Source organism: Notamacropus eugenii, chromosome 1 (genome assembly GCF_028372415.1).
Source record: "Notamacropus eugenii isolate mMacEug1 chromosome 1, mMacEug1.pri_v2, whole genome shotgun sequence".
Lineage (NCBI taxonomy): Eukaryota > Metazoa > Chordata > Mammalia > Diprotodontia > Macropodidae > Notamacropus > Notamacropus eugenii.
This window is the reverse complement of record NC_092872.1, coordinates 590,740,737-590,758,542: the sequence shown is the minus strand read 5'-3', so window position 1 is coordinate 590,758,542 and position 17,806 is coordinate 590,740,737. Positions and strand designations below refer to the sequence as shown.

General features: G+C 35.8%; 1 protein-coding gene across 20 annotated transcripts in view; it reads left to right on the top strand.

Moving 5' to 3' along the window:
- Nucleotides 1-17,806, top strand: part of KIF16B (kinesin family member 16B) — a 550,717-nt gene that overhangs the window by 287,883 nt on the left and 245,028 nt on the right. For 19 of the 20 annotated variants that reach the window (XR_011972556.1, XR_011972554.1, XR_011972560.1 and 16 more), the window contains 2 exons: nt 5,728-5,850; nt 17,033-17,122. Coding sequence is in view for 7 of the 20 variants with exons in the window: in XM_072634507.1 (XP_072490608.1) it covers nt 5,728-5,850; nt 17,033-17,122 (213 nt within the window). In the remaining 13 variants the exon portion in view is untranslated. The remainder of the gene's footprint in view (nt 1-5,727; nt 5,851-17,032; nt 17,123-17,806) is intronic. The other variant, XM_072634505.1, reaches the window with a different exon arrangement.

Genomic DNA, 17,806 nt, shown 5'->3' with positions numbered 1-17,806 from the left:
CTAGGACACCAAATTACCAGATATGTTGTAGATGATATACCAGCAAAGGAGACTTTGAGAAGTGGTCAGCCATGTAGGAGAAGGATCAGGAAGGAATGACATCATGAGAACCCCTGAGAGGAAAGAGTACCCAGGAGGTTGTCAACAGCAGGGAGACTAAGATTGTTGGTAACAGAGTTCCAAGCAGGTTGTAACACTGAGGTAGTTAGAAGGAGCTATTAACATTTTATGGAGGAAGGGAGAAAATTTGGGACTCAGAATCTTAAAAAAATGTTAAAATTGTCTTTACATGTAAAAAATAAAATATTTTTTTTAAAAAAGGAGTTGTGACTTACTAATATGGATATCTCTTCTGCTAGTACAAACTGTTTAACCACCTGCTCCTTCATACCATTGTGAGAGGAGCTTTCCAGCATGCTTGAGATTTTCCTCTGCTTCTTCTGTTGTTTGAGGAGAACCAAAACAGTACCCACACCATCTGTCTCTTGTCCTCTCTTTGCTTTTGGAATGTGAATGGTCCCTCTCTGTTGCCAGTCATGCCTGCTATGGATGATCTCTTTTATGCTACTTTTCGTGCAAAACCTCCACGATTACATGCTGCTGATTCATGAAGAATAGACCAGGCTCCTAAAGAATATAGGCGTGTGAATTTAGGCAAATGGGTCAGTGGTTGTCAATGTCTCCTTTACTACTTAAAAACAAAAACAAGTATCTTTGGAACTTTCTCTTTGCTGTAGCCTAAACATTTTTACATTAGTCCTTTCAAAATTTTCACCTGCAGCTCACATTTATTTTTCTTTAGTAATTTGACCAGGTCCAACCACTTTTCCCTAATTTCAACTTAAGTACTTTTTTCACACAGTACATTGAGCACTGAGATGATAAATGATAAATGTTGTGGCTCCACTGTTATTTATATCTTGTTTATATTTCTAGTTTCATCCAGAAGTGCTCTTTAATGCTCTGCCTTAGTTGGGTCTCATTCCAAACTTTATGGTGATACCATTCAGGTGATCTTTCATCCTCACCTTTTCTGTAATATTTTTTAAAAGTTTTTCCTCTTTTAAGCTAAGTTGCTGTCATATCTTTTACCCTATATTGTTATCACTTTCCATGGAGTGGCAGTGCTCCATTGTAACATAGATATTTTTAAAGCTACATGTGTCCTGCATGATTCAACTTAGTCACTGTAACAGTGAGGGCCATCTATTAATAAGCCTACTCAATCTCTCAGAAGTCACATAGGATGTTTGATGCCCATCCTTTCTATGATGCACAGAGATACTCTACCATTAAGGCCTTCTCTGCATTGCATTCCTGCCTACAAATCACTAGGACAACAGAATTCCACTTCAGTATGTAGAGATTTACTTTAAGACTAGAGATTACTAAATGTTGGATTTAGCTCCCCTCATTCCTCCTTCTAGATCAGGGATTCATAACCTGGAGTCTGTGAATGTATGTCCATGGTACGTGTGTGAGTGTGTGTGTGTGTGTGTGTGTGTGTGTGTGTGTGTGTGTGTGTTTACACATATCCATAGTAGACATCTAGTGTGCATATATTAGATAGATAGAGCAATACCTTTATTTCATTACCATAAGATTCCTTTTTAATTCTATGTATTTTATGCATTTAATATTATTCTGGGAAAGGGTGCATTGGCTTCACCAGACTGCTGAAGAGGTTAAGGACACGAAACAGATTGACATCAGTTTTAAATCCTCAGAATGTGGGTATCTTTCTTGAGAAAATATTTGTAAAATTCTTAGCTTTAGGGCTAAGTTTTTAATGCCAGGCACGTAGTAGGTACTTAATGAATTTGTTCCCATGTAGAGTCTTCTCAATTAGACTCTTTCAAAAGAACATAAAATTGTTGAGGGCTGAGACTATTTTGTTGTTTGTATTTCTAGTACCTAGGACATAGTAGACCTAACATGTTTTGTTAAGTTGAAGTGAATTTCTTCTAATTTGATATCGATGTTGATACTCTGTTAACCACGAGAAGACCTAGCTACACTCAGTTGTTTCTAAATCTAGCTAGGCCAGGAAGCAATCATTTCTCATAATAACATACATTCAGTTCCATTTTTTATGTTGTTATTTGATGCTTCCTACATCCAGAGTCTTAATACTTCTCAAACCAATATACTCATTATGTAACTATGATGTTGAAAAATTTAGAAATATTTGGTTCCTTTCACTTCCTGACATAAAACCTTTGTAATATTTGCTTATGCCATCATTCACATTGGAGTCTCCAGTCATTGATCGTGTAAGATACGTTTCTTCAACATCTTAAGACAATGTTGGTGAATTAACTGCAATTATCTTCATGATATTCTCCTTCTGATCATCATGAGAAATGCAAGTTGAAAGAACCAGTTATCCTGTGAAATGTTGCTTCTTTTCACATCTGGTTTATTCACTAATCAAGAAATACTTTTTACCTACTTTGTGACAAAAATGGGTGAGGCATTGGGGTACAAAGACAAAAGTAAAGCAATCCCACTTCTCAAGGATTTTTCAGTCTAGCTAAGGGGAAACATCATATTTATTTACAGATACGCACATACACACATACATACGGCGGAACATATATAACACATATACTAAGTAAACATATATATACCAAACATATAACACATAACTAAATATATATAACACGGTGTAATATATATATGTACATATAGCTAAATTTCCTTTTCTTTAAATTGTACATGATAGGTGCTGTGTTAGCAGCTATTATTATTATTAATGCTAATAATAATAGTCACTTTACAGTAACTTACCAGTCTTCAAAGTACTTGAGAATTTCAAGTATTCTTTGTATTGCACTTAAGTATTTCATTGTCTGGGAAGGGATTCTACTTTTATGAATAAAATATACTCAATGTGATTGCTATCTGATTGAAGTAGATATTCTTTCCAACCATTGACAATGTATCTTACCCATGTCTGCCCATCTTCTGCAACCCTAGTCCATATCCTACTATAAATTTGCCAGATGAGGGGCCCACCCAATAATGTGGGAGCACCATTTGCATCTGTGAATGAGAACCTTTTGTGAATTGAGTTGGTGATCCTTGCCTAATTTCCAGATCTAAGATCTCTTTCCGTTACCACCACACACATACAGAGCTATTATTCTTTTCTACAGCTAGACAGTCTTATTCTCACACACAGTAGCAAGGCAATAGAATTGATCTGGGATTAGAAAGCATGACAAAGGAAACTTTCCTATTCTTGGTATTCAGAAGACAAAGAACTTTGATCTTTATAATTAAACAAATTTTACCAGCATTTAATTCATTTAAGATGAAAAAAATGAAGATATATGTACGTGTGTGTGTATATGTGTGTGTGTATGCACACACACATATACATATATACATACAAATATGTACACATAGTTCTCTTTTTTCAGAGGAATTTTATTAAGACTTTTCATAATGAAAACCTCTAAATGACTGCTTAGTTGCTAGTGGTAAAACTTAGCAATTTAGCCTACTTGATCAAGATGGGGAAAATGAGACTTAAAGATACTCTCAATTGTCCTAATAATACCATACTTATAAAGTCAAAACCAAGAATAGTATCATAATAAAAATTCATCTTTAAAATTATTGTTTATTTATCAGAAAGCTTGCTATGGAATCAACACTTCTGGCAGTGCCTGTTTTAGATTATGTACTTAAATTTAAAAAAAATTTTATTGCTGTATTTCATTTTTACATTACAAAGATTTCCATACTCAAATCCTTGAGAGCTCTCTTCTAACAATGTAAAACTAACAAAACATTGACCTCATCTGAATCCATGAATCCGTGCAGTATTCCACATCTTTAGCAACCTTTTATCTTCCTATTTCTTAGCGTTTTTTTTCAATTAACAAAAATCTATTTTCTCTTTCTTCATACCTCATTGGGGAAAAAAATTAAAAACAAATATTTTCTAACAAATATTCAAAATCAAGGAAAATGAATCCCCTCATTGACAAGACCTTCACGTGCAAATTTAGATGAGGTTGCCATTGTTTAGCAAACCAATCAGGTTTCATCTCCTCCTGTAAAGAACACTGCATTCCAGATTAACTATTGTGCCACTGGACAATCTTGGAAAATCACTTAACCTAAGCCTTATTTTCATCATCTATAAAGTTGCAGGCCCAGTGGAAATGATAGGTGGTCTTCTAGGTTCTATTGGACTCTAAAATGCTGGTTATTTCAGATATTCCATGCCTGTATTTGTTTGATCTATCCTAAAGTACTGGTCGCTTTTTTTTTTCTAACACTCTAGATTAGGGAGAATTATAGGTACCAAGAATGCTCAGATTCTCCCCTATTCTCAATCACAGGAACTCAAATTGGGCATTCCTTTTTTTTTTTTTTTTGTATTAGCCATAATACATAATTTATTACATAATAATACCTGTATAATGAAAAATTAAATGTGGTATAGAAGTCTGAGGTCAGAAAGACATAGGTTATAATGGGACTTACAGAGTGAATCCTAAAGGGGGTGGCATTTAAGTTGGGTTTTAAGGCTCAGATAGGAATTCAGCAGATAAAGAGGGAGGATATGGGTAACAGGCTAGCAGGTGAACATACAGCTTAACAGGCTAGTGTTGTATAAGAGGTTGTTCAAATGTTCCTTGAGTTTGAGAATCAGAAGATAAGTCTACTAGCAACTCTTTCTCTCCTAGTGAAGCCTGATGGTAAATGAGTAATGAGCCCCTGTCATTCTACAAGAGTTGAAAGAACTGAGCATATATAGCGTGACAAGTGACATAAGACTATGGTTTCCCCTGATGAATGGAAGGAGAAGTGTTGTCCTTATGACGGTTGGTTTCCCATGTCCCTGTGTATGTTCTTTGTGCCTTTTTTGGTGACTCAGTAAGTTCAATCACCCTGGAAACGTGTCTTCGTTGAAGTCTTGATCAAAATAAGAGCATTTGTAGTGGTGAGACATCCATCCTGTGAATGTAGTGAATAAGGGAAAACTTTCAATACAAGTGCAATCCTTGAGCAATATTAGATATGGGCATTCCTTTTAAATGTGGGCCTTAGACTCTCTTTTTCATCCTTTAATATTCATCTTATTTCCTAGACTATTGCATATTTGTCATATTTGAGGTATTTGAGTTTGATTTTGAGCGGATAAAGCCTAATGATTTTTTAATAGTGGGTTCCATGTCTTACGTTACACTTAAAAAAAAATCTTAGATTGAAAATGAAGGGAATCAGAACAGAATTCCCAACTATTTAAGGTTATATATTCCATCTCTCTGATATCCTATGATGGAAAAATAAGGTGTGGTATTTTGTTTTGTTTTATTCTCCCTTGATGGTAAAGAGTTTTTAAAAAGGTAGCTGGTTTACACAGTTCTTTTAAAGTAATGTCAAGATTCATAATTTGCCTCTCCATTTTCATTCTCCCATGTTTTTTCTTGCAAACTGCATGAAACTTCAAAGACTGAACAACATTGTGAAGTCCTCTTGTCCTAACTTCTCCATAAAGTATACCTAAAAGAAATGTTCTTTTGTTATGAGAGAGACTTGGTATTTTTCTTTCAAAGGAATCCATCATTTTTTTTTAAATAAACTTTGCTGGTTTTATGTTCTTTTCTCTACTTTAAACACATTTTCTCTCCACTGCCTGAGCAGAGTATTTTCCGTGTAGTGATTCTGCTTTTTCTTTGTTCTCCTTGTCTGATGTTCCTTTGATAGCGGATGGTTTCTCGCTCTTTGGGAGCAAATCCAGATGACCTTAAGGACCCAATTAAAATTAGTATTCCACGCTATGTTCTCTGTGGACAGGGAAAGGATGAACACTATGAATTTGAGATAAAGGTAAGTGTGTCTACCTTACCTCTCTGGAAAAATGGATGTTTGTTACCATGTAATACTTGTAATTTTTGCATAGTTTATATGTGTAGGTATATTATTTCATTATTTATTGTCATCTTTAGTATGGATCAAGTGATGTGTGCATATGTGTGGTCAGTGGGTAAAAGAGGAGTCAGTATTGCTATTAGAAAAGAACTGATCTCTTTACAAAAGGTTTTTTTTTTCCAATAGCTCCCTTCCCAATTATATTCAGACTTATTCAATTTACACAACTTTTCAATAAGAGATATATTCCCATTGCCTTATGTTTTCAGAAGTATATCTGCCTTTTCCCCCCTTCAGTTAGCTAATGATCCATAAATCAAGATGAACTAAAGACTCTCAAAGCAAATAGAAGCCACTTAGTTTTGTAAATTCCTATTTCCTGTGTTGATTTCTTTTTTTTTTTAAAGTAGTCACTCATTTATTGAATTAGGATTTGTACTGACAACATCTTAGGTCTTCAGCAAATTTCCTTCAGCAAATGACCTTACTTTAAAACATTATGTAATACAGTGAGAGGCAAATTGGTGTAGTGACTAAAAAAATTGGCCTAGATTTCAGAAAGAACTGAGTTCAAGTTCCAACTCCTATCACTTAACCTTTCAGTGCACTAGGTAGATCTCTCAGACTCTTAAGTTGCAAGAGGGGTTGATTCACCTTTGTAGAGGGGGTTCCCTTACCTTTGAGTAGCGCATCCCAATAAAAACCAGAAGTCCAATCCCTATGCCTGTGTAATATCATAGCTACTCTATCACTCAAAGATCTTGCCCCACTAGCTCAGTGGAGGTAAAGAAAGAAAAGGGAAAAGGATGTGGAGTGAGGAGAAAGAAGTGAAATGGGTCTAGAAGACCAACGTGGCCAGCTTAATTTAAGCCTATGTAATATAGTAAGAGGCAAAGTAGCCAAAAAGCTGGCATTGATGTCAAGATCTTCATTCAGTGTGCAGTAATTTCTCATGGCAAATACTACTGTGCCATGAAAATAAATTGGCAGCCAGTGCTATATAGAAAGCCCTGATGCTAAGTATGACCCTTAGTATGAGAGAAGCTTAGTACAAGGGAAAGGGAAGATGTGTTTAAGTTTTGATTTCATTGCTTGGCATTTCTCAGCTTTGCTTCCTATTTCCCCTTATTCCAGTCAAGCCACTTTCCTTCTTCTCAGTACTTCTGCTGTGTTTTCCTTTGGATACTTTAACACCCAGCTCAGGTACTGTCTCCATGTCACCTTCTCTGATCTCCTGAGCCAGAAATTATTCTTTTCCTTTTTTGAATTCTTACATTACTTTATACCTCTCGTATACTTTTGTACTGTTCTCTTACGTTTATTTGGGAATATGTCTTCTATACTCTCTGTTTGATTGAAGCTTCTTTAGGGTAAGGTCAGTGTTTTTGGTTCATAGCTTTAGAGTTGAAAATGGTTGGTGGCCAAGTAACCAAACCCCCTTCCCTTTTTACAGATGAGAAAAGCAAGGCTCAGAGAAGTCACCTGACTTTCCCAAGATCCCATAGTTAGTAAGTGTAACACCAGGAAGCAATCTCCTGCCCTTGGACTCAAACCTGAACTCTTCCCACTATACTTCATGCCTTCCTTTACTTTCTTGCCCACTTCTGGACCTACTATGGTGGCATGTGCTTAGTAGACATTCAGTACATATCTGTTGAATTGAATTATGGACACAGTGATATCAGAATTGGAAATTGCTGTGTTTGTTTCTTAGCACAGCAGGCAGTCCTTTATTATTCAGTGATGAATATTTCTAAATACTGCCTATAGGTCAGCAGAATGTCACTGCAAAATTTGGGTTTTCTAGGATCAAGTTTGCAACCAACTGTTCCTGTCACAAGTAATTTCATTAATTGGAATATGCAAGTATTCATGTAAAACTTTTATTTCAATTGTCTTTCAAGATTCATATGTGGAATGAATTATTGTGCTTGGGGTTTTCAGTTAGCTAGCATTTGAATAGTTACAGTTTTCCTCTTAAATTGAATTCTAAACTGACATGAAGCAACAAAACCCCAGACAATACACACTTGAGGCTGACACAATCTTTTGTATAGTTCCCCGGGTAAAAGAAAAAAGCTGATCCCTGCCTTTTGGCCTGTTTATGTTAACCATTTTAATATGTATTGAGCCAAATTGGATCTTTATTCTTTCCTGAGATATTTTTATGTACATAGAAAGACAGTCTTTCACAAGAGATTATCATCAAATGTATGTCATTATTGAGAAGTACTGAAATGTTGCCCTTTACTTCTGTAAATGTTGCTAGGTAGTAAAAAAAAATCCATGCCATGTATTTTTCTCACAAATCAGCTGACTTGTTTAGAACTTCAGTGTTGAATTAAGTTCCCCCTTTGTAAAAAGTTCTCCCATTAGCTCATCAAGCGTGCCATGATGTTATTATGGGAATACTATTTTCACTACATTGTGATAGTTTCATGTTATTAATAGTAAGAACAACAATAACAGTACAAAAAATTGCCCTCAAATTAATATTATACCTTTTCTTTAAAAAAAAAAACCAAAATCATTCTTTCATAAATTGTCTCCTTTCCCCAAAGATTTAGAGAGAATCTCAAAGTTAAAAGGGGTTTCATAGTCCATCTAGTGCAGCCCATAGCTAAAGAGTGCCATCTCCTCTCTGCCATCTCCTGCATTACATATGTGTCTCATGGTCTAGATAAGCACTGCACTTAGGAATATATTGTGTTCTAGAAGTATTTTTTTAAAAATCAAGTTCTAAACAGTGATTCCATTATCAGGTGAGGCCACAAAAGCTTTGGCAATACATGTTGCTAAATAGTCAGACTGATGATAGTCATACACATCCTGCTTCCTAGCCAGGAGCTCCTAGGGAGAGGAGGAGGAGGATCCTTAAATTATGGGATCTTAAAGAGTAGAGGGATCTGATAAAGGTCTGGTATAAAATTCTTGTGTAAGGTCTGGCCTAAAGTTCTTATTTTCCAAAAACTGAGGTGCAGACAGAAGTGACTTTTGGATAATCACATAGTTAATAAGGGACAGTTGGCAATCTTAGCATATCTCCCATACCTCTCCCCTAGATTGCTTTTTTCTTTCCTCTCAGGCCCCAGGCTGGTTCAGGCCCTTATCACCTCTCTTATGGCCTACCTCTTTTCCTTCCTTAAGTCTCCCCATTCCAGGCCATCCTCCACAGAGGTGTACTGTGTTACACCCTTCCTCAATCGACTACATTGTGTCCCGTTACTTCTAAGATCAAATACAAGCTCTTCTGTCACTCTATACGTAGTACTTTGGATTCTGCCTGGTAGATAGCAGAGGCTGAATAAGTGACTATGGATTGGATAATGTCTGCTAGGAGGAGAGCCCTGTTCTAAATCTGTGAGATTCAACAACCTATCCACAAAGGGATTCATTACCCTTGGAATCCCCAGCTCTTCCCATTTCAGTTCCAGATACCAACAGCATTCACCACCTGTAAGTCTGCCTCAAAACTTCATGCTCCCTCCTCCCCTCCATCATATTAATTTCCAAGTCTTGATGATTCTGTCTCCATGTTACTTTTTGGAGCCATCTCCTCCTCACCAACTAGACAGCTGCTCTCTTAGATCAGGCCCTCATGGCCTCTCACAGGACTGCCCAAGTGATCTTCTAATTGATCTCCCTGTCTCCATCCTTCCTTTTCTAATCTCTTCTGCATATATCTGCCAAAAGGGATATTTTTAAAGCACACTTCTGACGCTACCTCTCCCCTGTTCATGAAGCTTCATTGACTTTCATTGACGCACAAATAAAATGCAACTCTTTGGTTTGCTGTTTAAAGTGCTTCCCAACCTGATGCCTTCTCATCTTTTCTCCCATTCACAAACTCTGCATTCCTGGCAGACTGACCTGCTTTCTGTTTATTCCTAACACCTGGTATTTCTGTCTCAGACTCATGTGCCTTGGCACAGCCATCTTCTGTGGCTGCCCTCAGTCTCACTTCTGCCTCTTCAATTCAAAGCCCCTTTCAAGGAATAGTTTAAGAGCCACCTCCTACATGAGTATTGAACACCCCACTCTTGAGATGAGTTTATATTTACTTGTTTAATTGTCTGTGTGGTAAACTTTTTATCAGTTTATTTTCATCCTTCTGTCCTCAGCACCTACCTCAATGCCTGGTGCACAGTGTTAAGTAAATGTTTGTTGAGTGGATTTGAATTGAACTAAAAGGGACCTCTTCCCTCTCAATTTGATTATTTAGACAATTGAAGGAATGATTTGTCTAAGACCATATAGCTCTTTTATTACTTATTTTAATAATTTAATAAATTTAATAATTATTATTTTATTATTATAAGAGCTAGGACTGGAGTCTTGGTCTCCTGATTCCTATGGTAGTGTTGTTTCTACCATGCCACAAAGTTCAAAGTCATTTGGCAAATGCTTTCTTTTAATCAGAATCCTCTAGACAGTATCACTGCACAAAGTTTTAGTAATGGAGAGCTCACTAATTTCTATTGAACTATAATCTGTTTCCTTGTAACTTCCATTATTGGTCTTAGGTCTGTCCTCTGCAGTTACACAGAATAAGTCATATCCCTCTCTCACATGATAGCCTTTCATATACAGGGTACTCCACAAGTCTTACTGAAATTTTAAGATTTAAAATTTAATTTAAAATTAATATTTAAATTTAAAACTCTCCTAAGACTTATGAGACATCTGTATTTGAAAATAACTTCCATGTTCTTCCTTTTACCCCCTCCAGTACAACCCCTCCACCACCACCCCACCTCCAAAAAAGAAAAACCTCTTTTCTGAACATCTACATTCCCTTGGTCTCCAGCATCTTGAAGATGATACACTCACTGCCTAGGACAATCACACATGACTGTGGTCTAGTTTGTCATTGTCTCCCAACCAAACATGATATTCTGCATGTAGATCTAGAAGTTTGGGTTTTTTTCCTCTCCATCTCTGGGTATAGAATCTACTCATTTCAGAAATTTTGAAACATGGAAAGATTATCTTCCTTATCCCCTTTCCTCTGGGCTTCATGACACATTCATGATTTCCTGTTGCCCATTTTAGCACCTCATCTAGTCTTGATCTGTCACCTAAAGTGCTCCAACTTCCACAATTAGCAAGATGGTATAGTTCAAAGAGAACTAGACTTCTAGACTTGGAGCATGGAGAATTGGATTTAAGCCCCAGCTTTGCTGTTTGCTAGCTATGTCACCATGGGCAAGTAACCCCCCCTTTCTGAGCTTGTTTGCTTATTTGTAAAAATGAAGATCATACCTACACTGCCTTACAGGTTTGTGAGGAAAGTACTTTGTAAACCCTAAAAAATAATATGGTTGTACATATTACTATTACCTCCCTTCCCCCTAAACCAAAATGTTCATTTCAGCTAATCTCATCCAGATGCTAGGAATCTAACAACTAATTCATACCTGCATTTATAGATGATTGATAGCTCCATGACTTGTTAATCCAAATGAGTCTGATTAGAAGAATATAGATAAGGCAAGAAGGAAAGATGTAGACAAATCCCAAAAGAAAGACATAAAAGATAAAAGCAGTATCCTACAGTAAAACGTGTGTGTGTATGTATGTATACAAAAAGTAACCATAAGCAATTTGACCCAGTCCAGAAGTGATGCTGATTTCAAAGAATTTCTCTCCTCTTCACTTCCAAATTCACACATTTTCTAAAAGCTACAGATTTCTTTCTCCATTAGATCCCATAGTAGCAGCAGCAGCAGGGGCTCCAGAGGCTGAGGAAAGAAAGGAGGGTGAGGAGATCCTATTTACTTGTAAGTCAGGGGATGGCTTCAACTGAATCATTATTTTAAGCCATTACACTTTAGAAAATTAAAGTCTTCTGCTTTGACAATAAAAGCAATAGTACTTGATGCTTCTAGACCAGGCATTGCCAGATGTGATATGCAGTGAAAAGAGGACTTTATTTGGAGGCAGAAGGCCTGAGTTTGAATCCTGACAGTACTACCAACATGTCATTGGACCAGTCCACTTAATTTCTCTAAGCCTTGGTTTACTCTGAAACCTTTATGTAAAATTGCAGTTTTAGCTTTGAACTGAGAAGGCTGGATTATATAATTTCTAAAGTTTCCTGTTAGTTCCAAGGTTTAGGCTCTGTGATGATTTAGAACAGGGGTGTCAAACTGAAATAGAAATAGGGGCCACTAAACTGTACATCAGGATCCCTGCAAGCTTCCTATTGACTTAGAAATAAAAACTCCACGTGTTGTATTTTTTATTGTATCTTTATTGATTTTATTAAATATCTGCCAATTACATTTTAATCTGGTTAGGCTGCCCTTGAGAGTATCACAGGCTGCATGTAGTTTGCCTCTGTGTGTTTGACACCTTTGGCTTAGCAGTTAGCATTGCAGAACTCAAAAACCCACGCAGGCAATTCCAAGTAAAAAAAGGAAGGAAGGTTTGGGAGGAAGGAGGAGGCACTTCCTTAGAAGTCCTGTTGGAGGTTGTTGGTCGTAATCGGTTTGGATTGCTTTGTTGTTACTGTTATTCTTTCCATTTATGTTGTTGCAGCATTTTTTATTTAGTTTTCCTGGTTCTGTTTACTTCCCTTTGTGTTAGCTCATCTAAGTCTTCCCAAGATGCTTGTCTATACTCATGATGTTCGTTGTTTTACATTCCATGTGTTTTTGTGGTGTTGTTTTTTAGTCATGTCTGACTCTTGCTGACCCCATTTGAAGTTGCTTGGCAAAGATACTGGAATGGTTTACCATTTCCTTATCCTGCTTATTTTATAGATGAGAAACTAAGGCAAACTGGATTAAGTGACTTGCTCAGGGTCACACAGGTTGTACATGTCTGAGGCCGGATTTGAACTCAGGAAGATGAGTCTTTTTGGCTCCAGATCCCAACTCTCTGTCCACTGTGCCACCTAGTTTCCTATATTCTCTGTACCACAACTTGTTTAGCTAGATAGACATCTACTTTTTTTTTTCACTTCCTTGCTACTAAAAAAAATTGCTACTACATATAGTCATGTATTTTTTGCCTTTCTTCTTATCTTTGATCTCCTTGAGGTATAAGCAGTATGTGCATGGTCTTTGTCAAAAGGTACTTGGAAAAGGAACTTTTTTTTGGAGCAAAATGCTGAAAGAGATGAGGAAATGAGATCAAAAGGTAAAGGTCACATTTGAAAAAAGAAAGAGGAATGTTTCATCCTCTGAAAAGGAAGGGAGGAAGGAAAGAGTAGAAGAATAAGTAGAGTTTTTGAAGGGGAAAGAAGAAATATTAAGGAAGTTCAAAACTAAGGGCAGTTGAGTGGTGGAGTGGCTAGAACACCATGCCTGGGGTCAGGAAAACTTGAGTGCAAATCAGGCCTCAGATATTTACCAGCTATATGACCCTGGACAAGTCACTTAATTCTATTTGCCTCTGTTTTGCCATCTATAAAATAGGGCTAATAATAGCACCTCCAAATGTTGTTGTGAGTGTCAAATGAGATAATAATTGTAAAGTCCTTAGCATCATAAAAAGTGATGTAAATATTAGCTTTTATTAAGTAAGGTCACACCCTGATTATTGCATTCATCAGAGCTTTTCCAACTTTAAAGTTGTTCATTTTTACAAAATTATTGTTGTCCAATGATGAAAGTGTTACCTACCTCCTAACAGAAAGCTGATGCAATAAATATCTCAAATGAGACTCACATTTCTGGATATGGTCAATGTGAAAGTTTGTTTTGTTTGATTATGTTCATATTTTTATAATGGTTTTCTCCTATTTCTCACCAACTGGAGAAGGGGTAGAAGGAGGTAGGAAGAAGAAAAAAATAAATGCTTATTAATTGAAAAAAGTAAAATGTAATTTAAAAGACTCACTGCTAGCAATGACAGGAATTGGGAATAGGATTAGGAAATTGTGGAAGATGGTCTTGATGGGGGTCAAGGAATCATAGAATACCAGTTCAAGCTGGATGATAGTGTGGGTGAAACTCGAAGTGAGCTAAAGGACTGGATCAGTAAAATGAAGTCTAGGGATCAGGAGTTATGATGATGAAAGTAGTATAAGTATGGAAAGAGTGAGGGAGTAGTAGAAATTGAAGGTAAGATGGTAGTGGTCAGAGAAAGCTTTATCCTGGGTCAAAATCTTGATCATGGATACTTCTGAATGATATTTAATTCTCATATGTGCCCATGTACAGTGTCATATTCCTCTAAGTACAATTATAGATTATCATTATATATAGTGTGGGTATATAGTAAAGTATTTATGCAGATATTTAAAACTTGATATAATCTAGGAAGCCAGTAAGTGAATATTAATCCTATGCCTCCCCCACGCATTTTATAATGGGTTTTATTGATTTAAAATAATTCAAAAGTTAAAAGTTTTAGGACTAAATCATTTTTAAATGTACTTTTATCATAGTACATTAGATTAAGAAATTTTTTTTGTATATGTAAGACTAAATTCCTGAGGTAATATTTTATATATTATAAGATTCATTTTTAAATGGCATAAAGTAACAATATTTAGCAGAAAGATATTTATTAATTTGGGAATTATTTAAAAGGTAGGTGAAATAGAATTTTTGCAGGCTTTATTTTTGTTTCTGGATGAGAACTATTATCGCATAGATCAAAGTGTTTGAATATATTTGATCAAGTAAACAAATACTGATGGTTCTTCCTGTAGCCATTAAAAAAACAGCATCTATAAAATTTGTGAAGATAATTCAGATGTAAATTGCTTATAAAGAAAAGCAGTCCATCATGTGAAAATATTTGTGATGTCTCAGTAGCAGTTGATCATTTTGGAGACATGGAAGATAGATGTTTATCAAACATAATCCTTCCAAGAAGGAAGAAGTAATGAATTTGCTACTTAAAGATTTGCAACAATAGTGCCTCACATTCTTTTGTAAGGAGAAAATAGAGTACTTTGATCTCATTAATGTGTTGTGCTGATCTTCTCTTTTCACTCCTCACCCCACAAACATCTCATAAATCATAGTGCTATAGTTTTTTTTTTATATTTAATGTATTTTATCTTCCTCCCCACCCAATCATTTTGTTGTTTTTTTAGTTTGCTCCAAAATGAAGATCTTGTATTATTTCCAAAACTTATGCACAAGAAGGGTACCAAGAAAGTTGCTATTTCCTAAAGCTGTCCTAGCTCTAAATGGTTTAGACATTGTTGGGTTGTTTTGCTGTTTTTCTTTTTCTCTTTTTTGAAGAGGAAGGGAAAGGAGTCAGTACAACTTTCTACAAAGATGGACTGGCTCAATTTCACACAAGTAGGAAGTGGCAAATCTGAGATTCAAACCCAGATCCTTTAAATTCTTACTCTAAATTCAACACTATCTCCACTGTGGCTTTGTAGAATTTATTTTAAGGTTTAAAAAAATTGCTTCTGTACTTTTGAAATGACTATCTTTGACCTAAGCTCATGATACTAAAAGCTAAAAAATGACATATTTTCTTCCATATGAAGGATTGTCTTATGTTCTGTGTTATGAATATATCTTATGTCTTGTGTTGTAACTATACTGGAAAAATTAATTTTAAAAACATCTCAGAATACTTATACCAGCTTTTTCCCTAGAACCTTTTGATTACTACCTATAAGTACCTTTAATCTACCCCTTACCTGAGATGTTATAAAGGCCAATTATATTTTAATTATTTTGTGAAAGAAAAAAAAGGACATAAACCTAACTATTTATGAACCAGTTGAACTAGAACTTTGAAATGGCAATATTAACTACATCAGAATAGAAGAACTCCCTTGAAGCTCTATGCATTGTTGTCCCAGAATGAATCTAAAAGATCATATTGTTAAAAAAAAAAATCTGTCACTGAAGGCAGTGTTAGTGTCAGACACCATTGTAGAACGATTTACCTTTTATACCCCTCTTTGGGCTCCAAGGGGGTATAACTGTGCTTCTTGTCCTGATGATGGGGGTCCTGCTTCCATTCTTTGCATTGTGATTAAATCAAATCTGCACTGAGACCTACTGAGATAGAAAGGAGAAACTGCATATCGCTGCTCAAACCAGAACTTCTCTTTGCACTTCTTTAAGGTTAAAACAAAGAAGGAACTGAACAGAGAGGTGCCATTGCATGTCTCATGAAAAGTTCCTGGGGATCAGAAACAATTTTTTTTTGCCCAGTGATTCTTTGCTCCCATGGTTGATTTTAAATGTTTACTTTCTTCTTGCTGAAATCCTACCCAACAGAACCTCAGCAAGATAATAATTTGTAGTAATATTTTTTTTTGACTGGACCTTTGATTTCATTAGTCTAGGCAACTGCCTGCCAATGCACAAGTAGCACCTGTTGTTCCACCTAGGTAAATAATTAGTGCCCAATGCACTGAAAGTTTGTGTGACTTACCTAAGATCACACAGTTGTGTGTGTGTGTGTGTGTGTGTGTGTGTGTGTGTGTGTGTGTGTGTGTACGTTTCAGAAGTGAGATTTAAACCCATTTGACCACTCTGCCTCTTAATGATTAGGATAATCAGCCTTACCTGTTGCTTTTTAAAATATTTCTTCTAGTTTATGGGATGAAATTTTCAAAAATGACACGTGTCAGCTTTTTTTACCTAATACATAAAATTCCTACTTTTGCCATATTCATAATGTCATTCCAGTTGACTTGGATTGACTTGCCTTGTATAAAATGTGTATCATGCCATGGTGGATTGAGCAGTATAATCAAAGTGTAATTAAAGAATTATAATACTTTCAAATCTTGCCTCTGCTACTTAATACCTTTGTAACCTCAGGAATATCACCTAATGTCTTTAGGGCTCATTTTTCTCAATGGTGAAACCAAAGGAGTGGACTCGATGACCTCTATGATTCCTTCTATCTCTAGATCTGTGATCTTGTAATCTTACCTTCCTTCCAAATAAAGTATACTATGTGACATGGGGGCAGTCCCAAAGTAACCATTATTTGAAGAAAAGGTGTGTATTTAAAATGGAATGCTCATCTTGATTTTAATCATTTTAGCTACATAGCTAGATGAGATTATATTTGAAGAAGTTTGTTTTCAATTCAGAACTTAAAAATTCAATTAACCAAGTGTACCATGCAAACAGGGTATATTTGTGATATTCATTTTCCTGCTGAATGATACTAATTCCAAACCAATTTTCTTCATTAATAGATTACTGTCCTAGATGAGACATGGACCGTGTTCAGGCGTTATAGTCGTTTTCGAGAAATGTATAAAACATTGAAGTTAAAGTATCCAGAGGTGAGTGATACTTCCTCCTGAGTATGTTTGCCTTAAAAATCAGTTGAGTTCCTTATTATATATCAATCTTGTCTCTTTCTTAAAGATCAGTTTGCAGATGACATTTGTTTTTCAGCTTGGACTTTAATATATATTCTGCAAACACAGTTTTGCCTCTCTACATTTTTCTTCCTCCTTTTGGTCTATTTCTAATATGATCAATTGTGAAATCTTCAAGAGTAAAAATTATAGAGGTTATCCTAGTATTTAATGATGTTAGAATATCTTTTCTATAATTTCTCTAATTTTTCATGTATTCTAAACTTGAGATTTTTCTACTGTCTATTCTCCATGGGACCCCCCACCCCACTCCCTTGGTAGAATCCAGACTTGAGAGAGATTCTTTTCCTCTGTCCTCCCTACCAAATAGTATGACTTGCACTAAAGAAAATAATTTACCTAAATTTTTAATATCAAAGATTTTAAAGTTGGAAGACACCTCAGTGTTCTTTAAGTCTAATTCATACATTAAACATACATTAAAAAGAATTTCCTTAGAATATAGTAGAGTCTTTGCTTGAAGACATAGTGAGATACAACTGCTTCTTCCCAAGGAACGACCACACTAGTTATGGATTGTTCTAGTTGTTGGCAAGCTTTTTCCAGCCTCAATTTGCCTCTTTTGCTCCTTCCACCCTGTGCCTG